Source organism: Hakea prostrata, chromosome 2 (assembly GCF_041222555.1).
Source record: "Hakea prostrata isolate BN-2017 chromosome 2, UWA_Hpros_2, whole genome shotgun sequence".
NCBI classification, from domain to species: domain Eukaryota; kingdom Viridiplantae; phylum Streptophyta; class Magnoliopsida; order Proteales; family Proteaceae; genus Hakea; species Hakea prostrata.
The window spans coordinates 41,716,319-41,737,654 of NC_142601.1; the positions used below are offsets into that span (position 1 = coordinate 41,716,319).

General features: G+C 38.5%; 1 protein-coding gene across 2 annotated transcripts in view; it reads left to right on the plus strand.

Moving 5' to 3' along the window:
• Positions 1-851: 851 nt before the first annotated feature.
• The window catches only part of LOC149024384 (zinc finger protein VAR3, chloroplastic-like), a 31,699-nt gene continuing 11,214 nt past the window's right edge, over positions 852-21,336 (plus strand). The window contains exons 1-2 of one of the 2 annotated variants that reach the window (XM_089144647.1): positions 852-1,427; positions 1,605-1,722. In XM_089144647.1, coding sequence (XP_089000773.1) covers positions 973-1,427; positions 1,605-1,722 — 573 coding nt within the window. In that variant the 5' untranslated portion in view covers positions 852-972. Of the gene's footprint in view, positions 1,428-1,604; positions 1,723-21,336 lie in introns of those variants that run through there. The other variant, XM_089144648.1, reaches the window with a different exon arrangement.

The window sequence follows — 21,336 nt, forward strand, 5'->3', positions numbered from 1 at the left end:
ATGGCCATGAATGATCATGAAGTTGAAATGAGAATTGATGGTCAAGAGTTAGAATTGAAGTAAATTCCAACCTTCAAGTAACCCCACCACACCACCATGATTAATACCATTAAGACTCATGACCAATGTCACGAAGAGCCTCATAACCAAGGTCATGAAGGGCCTCTTTTACTCATGATGCCTCATTACCACCCTTACCTCATGGGTCTCGCATACAAACAAAACAATTAAATAAAATAAATGCAAAAAACTAATTTTGAAACTTAATATAGATTTTTAATAAAAAATCTAACAGTATCTCACATACAAGTGAACTCTGATTGCCTATCAGTCATTTTGGCTCTCCAAGGCTTTAGCTCTTCTTTAGATTGGTCTAGTCTTAGTTTAGTTTCTGAAATTTTTAAGATTGTCATAGACTTTAATGTGGTTCTGTTTAATTTTGTTCCTAAGACTAGCAATGTTTTTACTGATTTTCTTACTAGGGGGCACGTTGTCTTTCCCTTTCTCGATCTTGGTGGAATATCTCACATTTATTCATGGTTGATATCTCTTTGTTGGCGTTTAGGTTTTATGGCTTACATTCTTTTACTTAATGTTATGACTTTTATTTGTTGACAAAAAAACAAAAAAAAATGTCCCTAAAACCATGAATCTAATGTTGCCCCCGTGGGACTAAACTAAACACAACAACCTAGTGTTATCAGCCTGATTTTCGCTGATTTCTTTTTCGGTTCTAGCCCATACGGGTCGATTTGGGTCGGATCGGCGGTGATCGATTAGATTCCGTTTCCGTTTTATTAGACACCGTTTCGGGTTTCCATGCTCGTACTAGTACTCTGGTTCGTCGGGGGTCGAAATTCGGATTTTCTAACTTGTGATCAGTAGGGTTTTTCAGTCAGGGCAGATCATCCCTCTCGTACAGCACCGTGAGTTTTCCTGCTACAGGTGTTATCGAATGCTTCGCTAGTCGCGATGGGCGGCGCTTCCAAGTTGTTGATGCTGGTCAGCGCTCCATTGCCGCTTCTCTATCCTCGTGCTTCAGCTTTCCGCCTTGCCCGCTACTCCAGCGTCTCTGTTGCTTGGCTTTCATCTGTCGCTCACCGTAGGAGATTCTTTTCGAACCCTCGACCCTTTCCGTGCTTTTCCATCAAAGCTTCCGAGCAGATTCATACCCAGACTAGTAATGTCAGGGAAGATTATTACGGTGAATCCTCTGAGTTTCTGTCCAGTCATCTCGTTTCCCATCCATGGCCGGAATGGTCGAAGCTACTAGAGAATCTCAAAGCTGGTGGCTTTTTTGACCGTCAGGGTTCTTCGCCTATGGCATTGGATGGAGAGCTTTCGATGGATGAAAATCTGCCGAAGGACTTCTTAAGTGTTGCCAATGCTTGTTTATCCTTTGCTGGGAGTCGGTCGGATATTTTAGGGTGGGTGAAGGATTCTTCTACCCAAAAACAATTACTCACTTTCAATATCAGAGTAACAATAAATCTTTTTCTTTTTTGTGGTTCTTCTTGTTCAGCTTGAGCTTGTCGACTTTAACAACCAATTGATACCTCATGTTGGGTTCTTATGTTCCTGTTTCTTGAATTTTTTTGAGACAGATCACTTTCTATAAAGGATATTGAGGTGGTTATTGAAAATGGGACACCTTTTCTATTCAAAGATGCTTTGGATTCAGCGAGACGAATGAAGTCATTCGTCAGAGACAGGGGAAACAATGTAAGCTTCTTTAGTGATCATGTTGTGCTGACGAAGTTTTGCAGGCGGTATACTTATTACAGTCTGTGCATTCCATTTTATTCCTCTATCTGAGGATTACCGTTGAGCTTAATCTATATTTACCAGGGAAAACATCACAACCCGCCTTTCCTCTTTCTTTGGAAATTATATCCTCTAATCTACTTAGAAAGCATTTTAACTTTACAGTTGAGATTGTAGATGAGCAATAAAAGGATACTTCATTGGTAGTACGGAGGACCGAATGTGACTGAGGAAATTACTGACCTGGGTGTAGTATATAGAGTAATGTGAAAATCCAGTATCCTAGTACAGGATTAGACATTTTGCTCGTTCATTATTCATGAGGAAATGATGCTTTCAAAGATTGTTGCTAATGGTAGGTTTGTGAGACGGATAATTGTTTTTCAATTGTTTCAGAAAATGACTCATTAAGTGAGGAAATATCCCACTTACATTGGTTGTTTGTTAGTTAATCTCATTTGCTTTTCTTTGTTGTTGTCAGAGTCATTGAAGCTATTACTTATAACTGAACCTTAGTTTCTTTGATGCTGTCTTTGTTTTCAGGGTAGTATGTGGTAGGATTTTTAGGAAATCAGTCCCACATGTAATGTTGGTTGGGTAATGGGGAAAGGAAGAGTAATTGCAGTCTCCTACCTTCATTTTGGTTTTTTCTGTGAGAGTATTCTAGAGGGGCAAGCTGGAGAGGTGGAGAGCCATAGTTCAAAGAGACCTGGGGCTGCACTGCCTTGGACTGAAGAAAACCCATCCGGGAACCTAGATGGAGATGGATTAGTTTTAGTATGAGCCTTGGTCTAGTAGGATATTAGTAGTCTATTCATTTATTTAAATTTAGAGTAAATTTCTATCACTCCCCTATAGTTATACCTAGACCTGTAAATGGATAGCCGAAATCCGCCTCCGAATTCGCATTCGTATTCGTTTAAGGGTATCCGAATCCGGAAATTTTCTTACCGGAAAATATCCGTATCCGTCCGCTAAGTAACCGGATTCGGATTCGGATAATTGCTTATCGGATCGGATAATATCCGGATAAATTTTTATCCGGATAGAGTAAAGTATTTAACATTTTTCCTTTAAAAATAGATGATAATCGGATTCGGATACCGGTAATCGGATTCGGATAGCGGTATTCGGTAATCAGAAATTAGAAATTTATAATAAAAAATGTAAAAAAGTGACAATTATCAATCAATAATCGGATATTTTATCGGATCGGATTATTATCGGATATCCGATAAAGTTTCGGATTCGGATTCGGATGCCTTCTCTAAATTTTTGCCGGATTCGGATTCGGATTCGGATTTGCTAATCGGATTCGGATACTGGTGTATCCGAGCCGAATCCGGTCCGTTTACAGGCCTAGTTATACTTGATTTACTAAAACTCCCTTTTTCAAACTTTCACATCTGATTCCCCTAAAAGTCGAACTTTCACCTCGCCTTCTCCTTTATTTTTAAAACCCTAGTTACCCCTCTATTTTTTTAACCCAATGAATTTCTTTCTTTTGAGTTGAATTGATTCACATTACTTGAACAGAAACCTTAGAATCCATCATTGCATCTTGAACAAAAACCCTAGAATCTGTTGTTGCAACCTCTTTGGAGTTTATCTCTGCCGATGCCCTATCTTCTACACATTCCACTTTCTCTAGATCCATGTGCTTTGCAACCGAACTGACAGTCCCACCATTTGAAATTTGGATTTCAGCTTTGTCCTCCATTTGTCCACCAACGTCAGGTATGACCCTATAATCCTCAAATCCAGCAGCTGCCGTCATCAACACTCAGTTCCATCAATCCGAGCAATGGAGTGATGCTCAACGCCCTAACACTTGCTTGGCTGAAAGAGATTGGGACGTAACTTGATTAAATTCAGTTTTTATTCCCTTGCATATTTACCTCCTCGTGCTCCTGCATACACCCCTTTTGGAAATCATGATCCCAAAGCAATTCTTCACATTGGATGATATCCTAGTCATTGAATGGCCAGCCTGATTTCGAGAATTTCATGTCTGGCTTACAGCTAAATGAATGAATGAAGAATCATTAGATGGCACATAGGCCTGTAAACGGACCGGATTCGGCTCGGATATACCAGTATCCGAATCCGAATCCGATTAGCAAATCCGCTATCCGAATCCGGCAAAAATTTAGAGAAGGCATCCGAATCCGAAACTTTATCGGATATCCGATAATAATCCGATCCGATAAAATATCCGATTATTGATTGATAATTGTCACTTTTTTACATTTTTTACTATAAATTTCTAATTTCCGATTACCGAATACCGCTATCCGAATCCGATTACCGGTATCCGAATCCGATTATCATCTATTTTTAAAGAAAAATTTTTAAATACTTTACTCTATCCTGATTCTTGTAACAATTCAATAGTCAACATGGGCAAAACCCAACAAAAGTTATTGCTAATTTTGAAACACCAATGCGTCATTTACAATTGATCCCAATATCCTCCCTCTTGAATAATGGAAACCTTGCAACCTAGCAGCAAATGGAGAATCCTTCTCAGTTAATCTTGTCAGCAAAGGACCTATCAAAAGATAAAAATCTTCCCTACATTGGTCCTTCATCACAGTCTTTGGCTCAACTCTTCCAAGAAATGACCTCCTTATTGGCTTTAGCATCCTCAACAAAATACCATCTCTTAGATGGGGACAAGTAGTTCTTACCTATAAGAAACAATTTCTCCCATGGTCTTCTATCCCATGACTTTTCTCCGCCGTTCCTATTGACATTATTTTACAGAAGCTTCTAGCAGATTGTTGTGCCTCCAACCACACAGAGTTTCTTCAAAAGTGTACACACCCTCTTTGGCAAAATCCTGAGTACTTCATCCAACTCCCCTTTAAGAAGAATGAAGATGCCAATCCTACTAAGGCTAGCCACTTTGGAATGAACATCGAACATCTAGCCTTAGCAGACAAGAAGTGCAACAACTACTAGATCAGAACTTAGTCGAATCTACCACTTCCCACTCTCTTGGCACAACTCTCTTCGGCCAACGTTTTCAACTAGTTTGATCTCAAAGCAAGATTTTGGCAATTGGGAACCCACCCAGAGGAACGACACAAAACAACGTTTTGTATTCCTGGCCGTCGTCTCCGATGGACAATTATGCCATTTGGACTCAAGACAACTCCCTCTCTCTTCTAGAATGCTCCAATTCAAACAGAATATGCTCCTTAATTTGCAGTTTCTTAGATGGGCACAATGATTTAGTAATTGGTCATTCACAGTCAAGCATATAAAAGGGAAAAGGAATGTTCTAGCAGATTTCTTATCCATGCCTCTTAAATCTCCCCCAAGCATCTTGTTGATTATCGAGGGATAGGATACACCACACAGATATTTATATTAGATTCATTAATCCACAAGGAGAAAGAATAGAATCTTACTTGGATATGCTAATCCCAAACGAAATACAATGGAAAAATTGGATCCACATAATTGTTCCTCCACACAATTCGACATTGGTAGATTCTTAGTCACGAAGAGAGAGAACACGATCCACAACCCAAGTACTGTTGTGGATTAATGGTAAAAAACGAGATCGAATAGGAAGAAGAGAGCAACCAAACCATCATTCCTTTCTTGCATTTCTTGGGGGGAGAGAGAGAGAGAGAGAGAGAGTCCAACAAATCAGGTAACTTGCTACTAAGTGGGATGACAATTACCAATGTATTCTCATATATTGTAACTGCCTGATTTATGAGTTTCTACAATTGCCTTTGGGCATACTCAAAATTCCCAACATCTTCCACTTGCACAAGGGCAAGTAGTGATCTCTCCATCACAATGTGTCTTAGACACATGTATATTCCTAATAACACATTTTGATCTCTCCACTATGTATCCTAGATACATGGACCACTTGTGTCTCAGACACCAACATCCACAAATTATACTGTTAAATGGGCTGTGCGACCGGTGATATACCTGCACTTGTGAGCCCTAAACTAGAAACCTTGCATAAAGGCCATGATGGCAACAACACTTAAAGAAACACATTATAATAAACATCAATATACCACAATGTCCTAGGTTTATTCAAACTCGTTAGACAAAATGTATCTCGATCCCTCAAAGAGATCATCTTCTTGTCCTTAAAATGTTTGCTATTGTAACTAATACAGTTGGGGCCAATAAGCACTCTTCAGGTGCAGTGAATCAAACCTTTCCTTTTGTCCCAAACCATCACTACACTCGGGATTGACTCCTTTCATGGTGATGCCCCTTCGAATCAATCATGACCATAGGTAACACCCTAAAATAGCCACATCAACCTCTCGTTTCATGATGTCGTCAAAAGTCACTAAGGACACTAATGGACCATAAAGCCCAAGACTCACATAATGGAAGGAGCAGGGATCCATCCTCTTATTTCCAATGGTCGTTAAGCACATGTAATATGATATATGTGCTATGGTGGAGCATTCTATGTACGATAGAACGTCTCTCCTAACATCATACAAGTCTTAGTCTAGTCACACCACTTGCGCCTTTCCTGAGTTTCTTTATTGACACTACTCCTGTGCCACATAAAGTACTTGCACTGGCTTCTATAAGCAACATGAATGGTGAGAACATTCTTGTCTAGAGAATCTCATCTTGATTCCAAAATCAAGGCAACAACATGATTATGAGTCGACCTACACAAGGTCAGTCACAATCCATCTCATCTTCGCTCGTTATTAAAGTGCCAAAGGTGAATGCTTGTGTGAGTGAGCCATTCTCATGCCTATTGACATATCATGTTTTATGCTAGAAGAATACATTCACAAAGAAAGCGTAAAGAAGAGACTAGAATGAACTCATATGATTCAATAACAATAAAATTTCAATACATAAATAAGTCGCAATCTACTCAAGCCCAAGGACTTTACATGAGAAATAAAAAAATCTCTAGCTATAGGTTTGGTAAAAGGGTCAGGTACTATCTGACTTGTAGATATGTGCCTAAGTACAACTTTCTCCTTGTTATAGTGTCTTTAACAAAATGATATCTCACTTGTATATGTTTGGTCTTCCCATGATACTTAGGTCCTTGACATAACTAAGGCTCTTTTTGGTATGAATTCTCATACTGTATTATGCCTATTAAATGAGTACAAGAATTCATTATTGGTCAAGAATGAAAAATGGTTTGGTGACTTTTGTCGAGAATAAATTATGGAATGAAAAAATAAGTTTGGTATGTCAAAATGAAAATTTGTTAGAAAATGACAATGAAAAATGATACAAAAATGGCCATATCAAAATCTAATAATTAATTAATTAATTATAAGAAGATTGCATCACACAAAATATCAGGTGAACGGTTTCCACACAAAATATGTGCCTTGCAAGAAAGCATCAACACTCACTATAATTCTAGTGTTATGTCTACTAAAATTAAATTACACCAAATATTTGTGAGAAAAATAAGGGGTTATATGGTAATGTTTCCTTTTCGTTTTCTTGTTTCTAGGTAAGAATTTCCTATTCCTAAGTGCTAAAATCATGTATGGTTACACGGAAAAAAGAATGTTCCTGCTACGGAAGGAATACGAAAAATTATATGGTTCGCATGAAAAAGAGACTTTTTTTCCCATTTTTTATAAATACTTAGGTTCATGTTAAAATGCATAAAAGGTATTCGTAATAAGCAATCTAACCTTTGTCATGTACAATCTATGTTCGTAATTGAAACTAAAGAAACTTGGTGGATTTGAACCACCATCATCTTGAAACATACTCATGTTCCAAGTGCTCTACCAATTGAGCCTAAAGATCCATGAATTAAAGTTATCAAGTAAGATGTAATAAGACTACAAGAATGTCTTTTTTGCCACCAAGGGGCATGGACATGAAATAACTTAAATATAAATAATTAAATCTAAAATGGTTCCAAAAGAAAAATTATCAAGCTTTCACGAAGGAAGACAGCATTCTGAACACTTTACAATGAAGACCAGCAACAGTCCAATGATATTCTTCAGTTGAACTTTACTTCGTATGTAACTATACATTAATTATGTCTTCAAATACATATATTGACATACATATAAATAATGTTTGGAACAAAAATAAAGAGCATCCAAAAATGAAACCCAAACCCACAAACACAAAGGTGACATTCATGGAAAGAATACTAGGTCAAAAAATGAAATCAGGATCTCAAGCTTAGTGGCATATAAGTCAAAGATATCTCTAAATGTCAATCTGAAGATTCCAACCACAATTCCCAATTCTGCCTTCTTCATGCTTGGTTGAGGTAAGAATATGGCAAATGATGTTGTTGTTTTACCAAGCTTGGTTGTTTATCCAGTGTCAAGTGTAAGACAACATAAAGTTAGCCGAGTAGAAAAATCAAGAGTTTTTTACATGAGCCCCCTCCATTTTCATGGGAAACAAACTGCACCCCCTCCAAAATCAAAACCTTGCAAATACCCCCTCCACCCTTAACCCCGTTACTTATAACTGAAATAATTTTAATATGACCATATTACCCTTTGTGCTTGCTTGCAGTTCTTATTTTAATAATTTTAATTAGTTCATAAATCCGACTGCGAAACAATCGAGTGGCTTTAGCAGCAAGCAGAGCCTGCCATCATCACCGCTACTGGCACCGGCACCATTCCTGCCAATATTGCTACTCTAAATGTCTCTCTACGCAGTAGTGGCTCCAGCCTCTCACTTCCAGCTTCTAAATCCGTTCCTCATTCCTTCCATAACTCATTAGCCCTCGCCCGCCATCAGCAGAACTACGAAGAAAGTGATGCCGGTCAGAGGTTCATCGCCAGTGGAGAGATGCTAGGGTTTCAACCTCAACAACAACATATATTGACTGGGAATGAAGCTCTGCCTGGTGGTGGTGCTGGTGGTTATGGAGGAGATTCGTCTGATAGCTATTTGAGAAAACGTTTCAGAGAAGATCTGTTTAAAGAGGAAGCACAACCGCAGCAGGACACTGGCGATGCAACATCTCCATCAGCGAGTAATCCTCGACAACAGCAAGAACAAGGAGGTGTGGTCTCAGCAGCAGGACCAGCCCCAACCAGCGGCGGTAGCGCATTCTGGATGCTACCTGTCACGGGCGGCGGCACCACCATATCTGGCAGCAATACTGTTGCTTCTGCAGCTATGGCAGAACGAGATGCGATGGCTGCAAGAATCAGAGCCATCTCGTTTTGCAAATTGGTATAGCAACTGATCGATCTTCCTCTCCACTCTCTGATTTCTTGACCAGAACTGCAAAGGGAAGGCTATGAACTCGGCGGACTTCCATTATTCCATCTTCAAGACTTCTGGAATAGCCGACTTCAAGAGAAGAAGACGAAGCAGAACTGAAGAAGATGAAGCAGAACTGCTTCTGGGTGCTTCAGTGTGTGTTTTATAGATATTCGTGAAAGTTAAAAGCTTTACTCCTCCTTTTGTCCTTATATAATTATTATATAGCACATTATTTAAACCCTTAAAGGTGAACCACAAAGGGTAATATTTAAAATTATTAAAATAAAAAGTACTGGTAAGCACAAAGGGTAATATGGTCATATTAAAATCATTTAACAATTATAAGTAATGGGGTTAAGGGTGGAGGCGGTATTTGCAAGGTTTTGATTTTGGAGGGGGTGCGGTTTGTTTTTCATGAAAATGGAGGGGGCTCATGTAAAAAACTCAAAAATCAATCACTAAAAAATATAGCTTTTCTGAAACAGTTCATGCCAATGCTTGGATTAGCAATAGTATACACGCCAAAATGTTAACATACAGGCAAGAATCTCACACTTCGGACACCATCAGGAAGATTCAAACAAGAAATTAATGATGCAACTAGCCAAAATCTCAAATATAGGGAAGACCAGGGTACAAGGGCGACAATAACCAGATGGGTTTTCTACCTCACTACCCTTCTAATAGATCAACATATCTATTTAGAATCGACAAATCCAATACACAGAGTGAATCATCACCCAAAGCCAAAATAGCAACATGCCTATAAAGGGCATTTGATATTTTATAGGAAAATCACAAAATAAGATTGTCTTCTTCAAATGGGAAAAAATAATTTAACCAATGATGGCAAGAATACCTAGATCAAGAAATGAGACCAACAAGATGGAGAATCAAAGAAGCTTTATCAAAGAATACCATGATCAAGAAATGAGACCAAAGAGGAAAGGAAATGGCAGAACAACAAGACTAAATTTTCTAGCAAAGCCAACCTATCAAAGCTGTGGCTTAAAAGCCTGAGTTTTTTCATGGTATGAGACTAGTCAGATGGGTAGAAAACAAGGAGCAGTTTTCTAATCAACGTGTATAATGGTGATATAGGCATAAGAACAAATACATAAATTCAGAAGAATATATAAAGTTACCTTTGAAGTGAAGCTGGATTTGAAACTTGATGAAGATAAGCAAGAGGAAAGTACATTAGGGTAACAACAAAAAACCGTATCCAAACCACTTTAACACAGATTCACAAAATACGGTAGCATCATAAACTGTTCACCTCCTCTGCTTGCATATGAGAAACCACGAAAACATGGACATTAGATTTTATATCTCAGATCATAACATTACAAATTGAATCCATAATCCCTAGTTAAGAAAATTATAGAACATTGACCCAAGAAGACTAAAAATTTGTCGAATTTAGAGTAAAATACTGAAGCGATGAGTATAATCAGTATACCACAGAGTAAGAAGAAAACAAATTTTCAAAAGAAAAAACAATAGAGTTTTTAGAGGGAGGACAAAACATTAAACAGAGGGAGATTGAAGAGAGCATGAGATAAGAGAAACACTTACTAGTGGAGGGAAAAACCTAACATTCTAGGGTAAATCCCATAAAAAACTACAAGGAGAACTCGAGATTTTTTTTTGAAGAAATACCTTATGAGATGATGAATCGATTTTGAGAAATCTTCAGTTAGTCTACGAACAAAAGAGTAGTTTGTTATTGGCAAAGTGATTTAGGGTTTGAGAGTGAGAAAAAGGAAGAAACAACGTGGTTTTCATAGAAGAATGGGCATTCATTTTTTTAACCTTACCTTAACTTAAAAATTTTAAGTGGACCTATGTATAGATGAGGAGAATGAATTTCTTACCTATAATCCTCAATAGACAAAAAGTCTATTATGGATTTTGAGATTTTTTATTATTATTTTAAATAAAAATAAATTTAAGAATTGATGCCAAACACTTTAAAATAATGAATAACACCTAAAATTGAAAATTAGAATAGATACCAAAAAGGCCCTAAGAGCTGTTGTACTATCACAGAAGATAATGGCTGGCTTTTTGGATGTCAACACAAACTCAGTATGTTGTAGGAACCTCCTCAACCAAACAGCCTCTTGCACCACAATTGAGCATGCCACATACTCTACTTCCATGGTCGAGAGCGCTATACAAGTCTGCTTCTTGCTGTACCACGAAATGGCTTCGCCATTCAGCAAGAAAGCATATCCAAAGGTTGATTTGCACTCATAAATGTCTCTAGCCTAGTTGGCATCATTATAGCCAACCAATCGCAAATCCGATCCTTGGTAACACAAAATGTAGTTACTTGTTCCTCTGAGATATTTTAATATCCTTTTGACTACTTTCCAATGCTCTATGCTTGGGTTTGATTGATACCGACTAACCAAACCCACTGTATAACAAATATTCGGCTTAGTGCACATCATAGCGTACATAAGGCTACTCACAACACTGGAATATGAAACTCTTTCCATTTTGGTTTTCTCGTTTGGAGTCTTAGGTCCCATGTCATGGCTCAAGTGCAAACCCTTTTCCACTAGAGTATCTATTGGTTTGTAGTTGAACATTTGGTATCTCTTGAAGACATTATTAATATTGCCTATTTCTGACAATTTTGGCTGACACCAAGCACATAGCTTGCTTCACCCATGTCCTTCATATCAAAGATGGAGGACAACCATTTCTTAATGGTTTTCAGTGGCTCCTTGCTATTGCTAGCCATGAGTATGTCATCTACATACAATGTCAGAATGACAAAATTATCATCGGATCTCTTGGTGTAAACACAATGGTCTTTCTTTAGCATGGAACCATTTTCCATTATAGTTTGGTGCATGGTTGTCAAGGTGGCAAGGCGGTCAAAGCGATTGGGGCTTTGACTAGGCGTTTAGGTGACAAAGCGATGCCTAGGCGGCAATAAGGCTATCAAAGCGGTTGGGTCAAATTTTTTCAATAAAACTACTTTCCAATACAATTAATTTCTATAATAAGCTAAACAAATATTCAATAGTCACATTCATAAAAAAAAAGAAAAAAAAAAGCATTCAAGAATCATAATTATGAAAAATTATTTAAAAAAAGAACACAAACAAAAGTTCATCTCATCAAGCCATGGTTGTTAAAGCTGGACGCCTAGGCATTTTTTGATACATTGATTCTTGATGTTGAGTATAGCTCATGCTTCACATTCAGTTGCCGATGGGTAGGGGGTCACTTTGGGCCTTGGAGTTCCTTTGCAAATTGGGCGTCAATTAAGCGGTTCAAAACTAGGTGGTTGAAAAATTGCCTTGCCGCTTAGACGAATGCTTTGACAACCATAGCTTGGTGGAAGCGCACATTCCACTGTCTAGATGTTGGCTTTAAGTCATATATGGACTTTTTGAGTCTACACAATTTGTGTTGGAGCCCTTTAGCTTCAAAGCCTTGAGGTTGATCCATATAGATCTCTTCTTTAAGTTCTCCATTGAGAAAAGTAGTCTTTACATCCATTTGGTAAATCTTTAAGTCCTTTAAGCAACAATGGCTAATATGAGGCGGATGGAGGCAAACCTAATCACGGGGGAAAATGTTTCCTCATAAACAATGCCCTCTCTTTTGGTATAGTTTTAGCTACCAAATGAGCCTTGAATCTCTTAATAGATCCATCCGCCTTTTTTTGATATTGAGAACCCACTTGTTCCCAATTGCCTTTCGGCCCGATGGTAAGTCAACCAGGTCCTAAACATTAACTCTCATTGACTCTAACTCCTCCTCTGTAGCTTTCAGCCATTCCTTTGAGCTCATTCCTGCAAAAGCTTCTTGCACGCTCTTCAGTTCCTGCTATTCGATTGGAGTCATCTCAGTTGCCTCACAATCAGTCTCTTCAGGAGCTATCATGTAGGCTTCATCCTCTATGTCGAAACGTCGATGGGGAATTAGATCGCGCTCACTATGACACAAGTGTATGTTAGATTGCTTACCCTTTGAGGGAGCTATCACATATGCACTCTGATCAAGGACCCAGGTGAAGGGAGAACAATAAATAAATGCTGAAAATAAATTCCAGAAAGGAAATAATCAAAGCACTAAAAGGAAAGGAAAAGCTTAACCAAAGAGAGGCACGACCGTAGGCATCTCTAATCAAGGACCCAGGGGACAGGCGGAAATATTCAAAACCTTAGTCTTTGGTCCCCTTACTTTATGAGTGGTTTTGCTTAAAGGAGAGGTGTACTTGAAGATATAAGGTGAGTCTTTGATGGAGATATATGCTTAGTCTCAAGAATCAATATGGGGTAATAAAGTTCAAGTGTGGGAATCTTAAATCAATGGTGAGAAAAATTGTCATAACTATTGATCATGTATGAGTACTTATCAATTGTTAGAGTTGGAATTTGCAATGTCTTATTTTGAGCTAAATTGGAATTTTGGATGTATATTCTCTGCAAATATCCACGAGACAAAACTCGTCCTCTAGGGGTAATCTAGTGGTTTAAAGGCTTGTAGCACATGCTAAGTGTAACCATAATTCCTATGAAAGTGAGTTAGGATTTTATTTTGTTGGATTAGTTTCTTACCTGCATTAGTATTTTTTTCCTTTTATTCTTGCTTGAGGACAAGCTTAGTCTAAGTGTAGGGGAATCTGATGAGCACGTTTATGTGTGAAATCTTAGGTCATAAAGTATGCATTTTACACACTTATCATAAAGCTTCTTTTCTCTCAGCCTTTGCAAAGTGAAACTAAGATGTCTCACATGCTCTTCTTCACTCTTTGAGTAAATCAAGATGTCATCAATGAAGATTATCACAAACTTGTCAAGCACATCATGAAATACTTGGTTTATAAGATCCATGAACACAGCAGGAGCATTAGACAAACCAAAGGGCATGACTCTAAACTCATAGTGACCATATCTTGTTCTAAAGGCTGTCTTGAAAATATCACTAGACTTCACTTTTAGTTGGTGATATCCAAATCTTAAGTCAATCTTTGAGAACACGGCTGTACCTTTCAACTGATTGAAGTGGCATCAATCCTGGGCAGCGGATATCTGTTCTTAATGGTCAACTTATTCAACTCCCGGTAATCGATGCATAGACACATGCTATCGTCTTTCTTCTTCACAAACAAAACCGGAGCTCCCCAAGGTGATACACTAGGCTGTATAAAACCTCTAACTAAGAGCTCATTCAGTTGGTTCTGTAGTTCCTTCAATTCGGTAGGAGCCATTCTATACGGAGCTTTAGATACCAGAGCAGCTCCTGGAATTAAATTAATCGAAAACTCAACATCTCTATCAGGAGTCAGTCTTGACAGATCATTCGGGAAAACATCCACGAAGTCATAGACAACCTTGACTTCCTCAATCTTCTTCTCTTCCTTGACCTTGCTTCTAGGTGAAACACTTTTCACTAATGCACAGACTTGCATCAATGCGGTCAAAGTCTTCTTACTAACTCTTCCTTTCTCGCCTTGAAATTCAAAGGCTGAATTTCCACAAATCTGAAATTGAATCTTCTTCGAAGAACAAAGGATTACAGCTTTATGTGCTGTCAACCAATCAATTCCCAAAATGACATCAAAGTCCTTTATATTAAGAAGCACTAGATTGGCTTTCAAATTCTTCTCACAAACCAAAATAGGACATTCTTCTAACATTTTATTTAGTTTCACAACAAATCTAGTAGGAGTACTAATCATCAAACAAATAGATAGATTCTTGGGTGTTAGGTCAGTCTTCTTAACAAATGCAAATGAAATGAACGAATAAGATGCACCCGTATTAAATAAAACAAATGCCTTAGAAGCGACTAACAAAGTACCTGTCACAACATCATGATTTGCATATTGTTCAGTTCCAGAAATATTGAACACTCTTCTAGAGGGAGGGGCATGTGCACTCTTCGCTAAAGGGGTTGACAGTTGATTTGTCTTATTAGGGCAGGCACGAGCGAAGTGTCTGGTCTGCTTACAGAAAAAGCAAATTGGATCCCTTGGTCCAATTGGAGTCGTTGCAGTAGGGGGCCTTCGAATCGCAGGTCTAGGATTAGCATTCACAGGCCTAGAAGATGGGACATTCACTGCTAGTCTATTCCCACCAAATTGACTTTGCTGACCGGCATGTGAAAATCCAGAATTCTGACCTACACTCCTAGGTTGAAAAGCAGGAGTAGGGTATGGTGTAGGTCTAACGAATCGCCGCTCAATACAATCAACCAAACCAGGATTCCTTGGCTGCTACTGCCTTTGCACACGAGCATTCTCTTTTTCCGTCTCTTCCAACTTCTTTGAATTCTGAACAATCTGAGCATAACTCTTAATAGGAAGAACAGTGAGACTAAAGATATCATGGAAATATTCTCCAAGATCTTGAAGTTTCATACATCCTCACTGTATGGCACGAGTATATGATTGGCCATTATCATCTCCAAGATAGTCAGCCCGTACATGACTCTAATTCAGAATAGGACTTGGATTCTAATTAAACTTTGTATTTCTACGTGTGTACAGTATTGCATAATGTACTGTATAAGTGTATGTGTACTAGAAGATGTGTGGTGTGCCAATGATGCAAGTGACGTAAGTGATGACGTCATAGTTGCATTATTAAGTTTACTTTTATTTGCATTTCATTGATGTTTGCGTTTCATTTGTATTTCATTTCAAAGATTCCTTTGTCTATAAAAGAAAACCCATGCTTGTAAGAGTTTTAAGGAATGTTATTATAAACAACTTTCATTCTAGATGTGCTGCTAATACGGGATTTGCAATGTTGTGTTTCTAATCGCTGAGAATACAACTCACCCGAGCTAAATAGGGCCAATAGTGATCTTCTAACGCAACCCCACTGACGCTGAAGCAACTGTTATTGCCTTAACTAAGGGAGAGTAACAGACATTGGAACCACAAGAAACACAAAGGAACTCTAACAATCAGCGAGAGCATTGTTTACTGCAGAACTAAGCTCTCAAAACCCAACACTAAGGGATGTAAAGAGAGAGAACATGGTAGTAAGGATAATAATTGGGGGAATGATAGCACTTGCCCCCATGTCAGGAAGCACGACTGTAGGCTATCACAACGGTTATGTGCTTTGAATAGATTAATTAAATAGACTAAAATAGAAAGAAAACATGAAACGAAAGAGATGATGGCTCTGATACCTAATATAGAATGAAAGTTGCTTATACTAACATTCCTTATAACTCTTACAAGCATGGGTTTCCTTTTATAGACAAAGGAACTTTGAAATGAAATACAAATAAAAACAAACTTAATAATGCTACTATGATGTCATCACTTATGTCACTTGCATCATTGGAACACTACACATCTTCTAGTACACATACACTTATACAGTACATTATGCAATACTGTACACATGTAGAAATACAAAGTTTAATTAGAATCCAAGTCCTATTCTGAATTAGAGTCATGTACGGGCTGACTATCTTGGAGATGGTATGGCCAATCATATACTCGTGCCATATAGTGAGGATGTATGAAACTTAAAGATCTTGGAGAATATGTTTGTGTTCCCATGCATCTTTGATTCCTATCAGTCCCTTTGGAATGCTGCCACTATGCTATGCTGGAATGTTTTGCCATTCTTCATTTGGATTAACACGAGAAATGTAGAGGTCATAATCCATTGTTGCATAAACAAAATGTGTAGCACGATAGGCAAAACAATGGTTTGTATAAGGTTGAGTAGGTTCAATGAAGTGAGGATGGATATGATCAGGGTTGTGATGAAATACAACAATTTCATATTCGTCGGTTTGGGCTTGAAAGAATGTGAGCCGTTGTTCGAGGTTGGAATTCAGCAAAGAGCCGGGCTAGGTATCTTTGGTGAGGTCTAGGAGGATGGAACCAATTGGGAGTATGGATATCATCAGGAATGGTGGGAGGAGGCCGGTTGTAGTGATCAATGTAGTGGACAATGGCTAAGTAGGAAAACAGAGGGCTACTTTGTGGACAACGAAGAGGTTCCAGAAGAATACGTAGTGTTCTTTGTTGAAACTCTAGAACTGGTCAATGATGAACATGGTGAGATAAGGATAGGATGGATGGCACTTAAACCATGTGTATGCCATGCCATACTTAGAAAGTAAGACTGAAGGTTATCTTGATAAGTGGTTTGACACCTGTTGTTGATGGTGTGACAAGAGATATCACTATAAATTGGTGGAGGTAAGTTTGAGAGGTGGTGTGAATTGATCTCTTCTGGTTCAGAGTCCGAATCATCTGGTGGAGTAGAGTCTTGAGGTGGTCTGGGGGAGGAAGCAATAGAGTTAAGGGGAAAACATAAAGGAAGGATGGACTAGATGTTTGGGGGAGGTTTAAGAGGCTTAGATAAGAAATCTGCTAGAACATTGTTTTTCCCTTTTATATATTTGACTATGAATGACCACTTACTTAACCATCATGTCCATCTAAGCAACTGCGAATCAGGAAGCATCTTTTGCTTGAATTGGAGCATGTTGGGGAAGCATGTCATATCCATTTCTATTTGAAATTTGTGACCAGTGAGGTGGAATTGAACTTCTTAATTCCTTGTTTGACGGCGATGGTTTGTTTGAATGTGCTGTGGTATGATTGTTCTGCCTGGGTGAATATGCCACTTCTGTATCCACAAACTTGCAGCTTTCCATGGAGTTCTTCTAGGAGGGCTGTTGACCATAATGTATCGCTGGCATCTGTTTGCAATATCGAGTGCCTGTAGAGGGGATTGCTAATGGAGGCAAAGTCTGGGCATTTTGCTTGATCTTCTTGACTGCTTGGTATGCTGGTCTGACCATGGTGGCACATTCTTTTTGAACTGACCATACATAAGCTGTGTGTATCCTGCCTTTTGGGGGATGAATTTTTTCATGTAGTTGATGATTTCGATAAACTTGTGAAGTTGACGAATGGTGAGAATGTCTGGGAATTCTAGGAAAGATTTGCCAATGTGAGGTTGGAGGACATATGATCCAACAGTAATGGTTGCACCCAAAAAATCAATCGATGAGGCTGCCAAAATGAGCTTTGTAGGCGAGAGCATTACACCAGCTTCTTTGGTGATTGCATAGAATTGCTCGAGTAACTGTGCATGTTCTTCTGAAGACTGTGAGAACAATAGTATATCATCAGTATAGATCAAGGCATTGGCTTCAATTGGAGCATACAGTTTCATCATTGCATTTTGGAAGAGAGAGGGGACTGTTTTGTGCAGTTTCCAACCTAATTCATAGCTTTTAACCAAATAGCAACAACCTAGATAATGGGATCGTGATAATACCATTATCTTTTACACAACCTAATCTAAGATCACTTGTGGTAGTGATTGATTTCAATTTGAATGAGGGTCAGTGAAATAGAGAAAGGAATTTTGCTTTCTGTCTTGTATAGATCTTTCTCTATTGCTCATAATTTGATCCTTTTTCAATAGAGGATAATTCTGTTTTTAAGGAATAATGACAAACCAAATAGTGTGAAACAACTCTATTTGAAAGAGAACCCCCCTAAATTAATAAAATAGAGGGGTAATTTGAGCATTTAAAAATACAGGGGAGAAGGAGAGGTGAGAGTTGGGTTTTTTGTGGGAATCAGATATAAAAGTTTTAGCAGGGGAGTTTTAGTAAATAGTCTTAATTATAGGGGAGTGATAGAAATTTGTTCTTAAATTTATCTTCTACTCTTCTATTGTATTTTGAAAATGGTATAGGCAGTGGTAGGGTTTTATTACATGTCAGTTTTAGAGTTAAGGGTAGGAGTTTTGTTATTAAATATTGGCATGTGACTTGTGAACTTGTACCTCCCCTGCCACTCCGACTTTCATTGTGAATTTCTTCCCACCTTATTGGCCGTCTATCCATATGGTATCAAAGCCAATGATCCCTACACTTCGGGTCAATGTTCCGTCTCCTTTCTCTTTTCTTTGCCAGGTTACTTTTTCTTTTTCATTCTAGTGGGTACCATTATCTGACATTTCAGAGCCCAAGATCCCAGCATCTGAGATTTTTATCTAACCACAGTTGTAGCTTGTCTACTGAAAATAGTGTAATGTCTAGTGAATGTGATGTAACCATGATTAGCAACCATAGGCCCCTTCAATATTCTAGGCCCAAGTTCAGCCCATAATCATGTGACACCAAGAGCTGGTCAAATTGTCTTTGGGATATTTTGGTCATCTTCCCACCTCCTTTGGGCTCCAAAGTACTCCAAAAGAATCCAGGATATTTTTAGGAGCAAGGATCTACTGTTTGTTTTTCATTTGGTCAGTTGGTTAGAGTTCCAGTCTGGTTAGGAGTCCCAGTTGGAGAAGTGATCTCCTTAGTTGTACTCCACTATCTACAATGACTCTAGATCTACTTTTTGTTTTGAGTTCGAGTCCTTAGTTAAAAAGTTATTGAAGAGTCTTTGTCTGAGTAGGTGTCCTAGTTGGAATTGAGTTGTAGACTCGTAGTTTAATTTTCCTTCATTGTAAGGCTAGAAATAGAGTCACCCCCTCATGTAACAAAGCAGATTATGATGAATTAAAAAACCAGCGCTGAAGGAAGACTTAGAGTCGTCGGAGAGAGCCTCAAGACTTGGGTTTTGAGAGTTCTCTTATTTTCTGCAATTTTATTACTTTCTGCAATTGTGTTTCTTTCTCCCTAAGATTGCGGCAACCATTGAAGTTTCTGAATTTCTGCGATTTCTTCAAGGAACACCTTCTACAAGGTAGTACAGACATTCCCAATCCCTACTCATAGCCACCCTAAAACCATAAAAATAATGCCCGGTGTCACCCTTTTTCTATTTTTCTGGAATTCTCTGGGATTTGGGAGCTTTTCCTGCGACCTTTAATTCAAGGTCAGATCTACGGGCAACCTAACCCTTAGATCTGTCCCAAACCTTAAGAGCATCATTCCTCTAATCCCAGTGATCTTCCATCCTAATTTCAGCCCAATCTGACCAACCCTAACCCTAATCAAGAGTCCTAAACCAATTTGGGAACCTTGTTTTTTAACCTTAATCTTAAGGAATTAATTTAGAAATTACTGAACAATAAAACAGAACTAGTTCTCTCAATTTCCAGCCTTAAGTCAACCTAACCTAAGCCTAGAAACCCTAGAAATTACAAACCCTAAAATTCTTTAAATCATAGTTCGAGAATAATTCAGCAAATTCTGAATCAGCTAAAGCGTAATTTTCTTCTTACTCCAGACCCCCAAACAGTCTAGCTGAACCCTAAACAACCTTCTCCCTTAGCATTAGACCTTCCCCAATCCTTGAACCAGAGTTTAGAGATCAAAACCCCTTAGCCGCAGGTCTTAAGTGAGCATATACAGCTGCTGTCCATTGAGAATTGACTAAGTTCGGACCTGAAACACTGAGATTTAACCCTAATTGTACTGTTGGTTCCATTTTTGTGAGGATCCTGAAATTTGACCCAGACACTGGGTTACATCAGAATGGGGGACAGAAATCCAAGATCTCAGATGAATACCAACAGGAACAGTTTGGGTTTCAGGAGTTTTTGGCTGTAACTGTTTCAGGCCTCTAATTAGGGTCAAAATAGGGTTTTAAAACGGGTCTGAATTCTGAAACTAAGTCTCTTGTTCTGAATTTTTCTATATAACTGAATGCTTGATTAATTCCCCTCATTGAGTTTGAGATCAATGAACACGATAGAAGAGAAGATGAAGAATGAAAGAGAGGAAGAAGACGGCTCAAAGTTGTAAGTGGTTCGGTTACAGTGTGCAACCTAAGTCCATGGTTGAAGGGGCTCTCTTAATTATTTATTGATTGAGGTAGTATACCCATTCTAGTTGTTTTACAAAGAGTCCTAGGTTGATCAGCTTATAGAACTAGGGTTCGTTTTATATTTGAATTTCCTAAACCCTTATCAATGCATGTCATAGTTGGTATACAACTCTTTTGTAAACCATTCTTATCCTCACATGGTTTAGAATCTTCTCGAATTGGAACTCTTGATGAGTTCAAATCCCCTGCAGTTGTCATACGTGTCTAGTAGTGTCATTGTGCAAGTGAAATTCTAACACGCCCAACAAACTCAATCTGGGTTTGAACACATTGAGGTTGTGAAGAAGAGGACCAAATCATTGTATCAGCTGGCATGGGGTGAGGTAAACCAGATCCAGGACCACCCAAATAAGGCCTCCCTCCCAAATAGGGCCGAGGGAGGTTACCAATACCCTATAGCCCTACTAGCAGCCTAGGCAATTTCATCCAAGCATAGGGGTATTTTGGTAATTTTGCTACTTTTCAGTTGAGTGCATTTAGGTTTAGTTAGTTGGTTTCAGTATGTTCGTGGGACCCTAGATCTACTTTTAATTTTG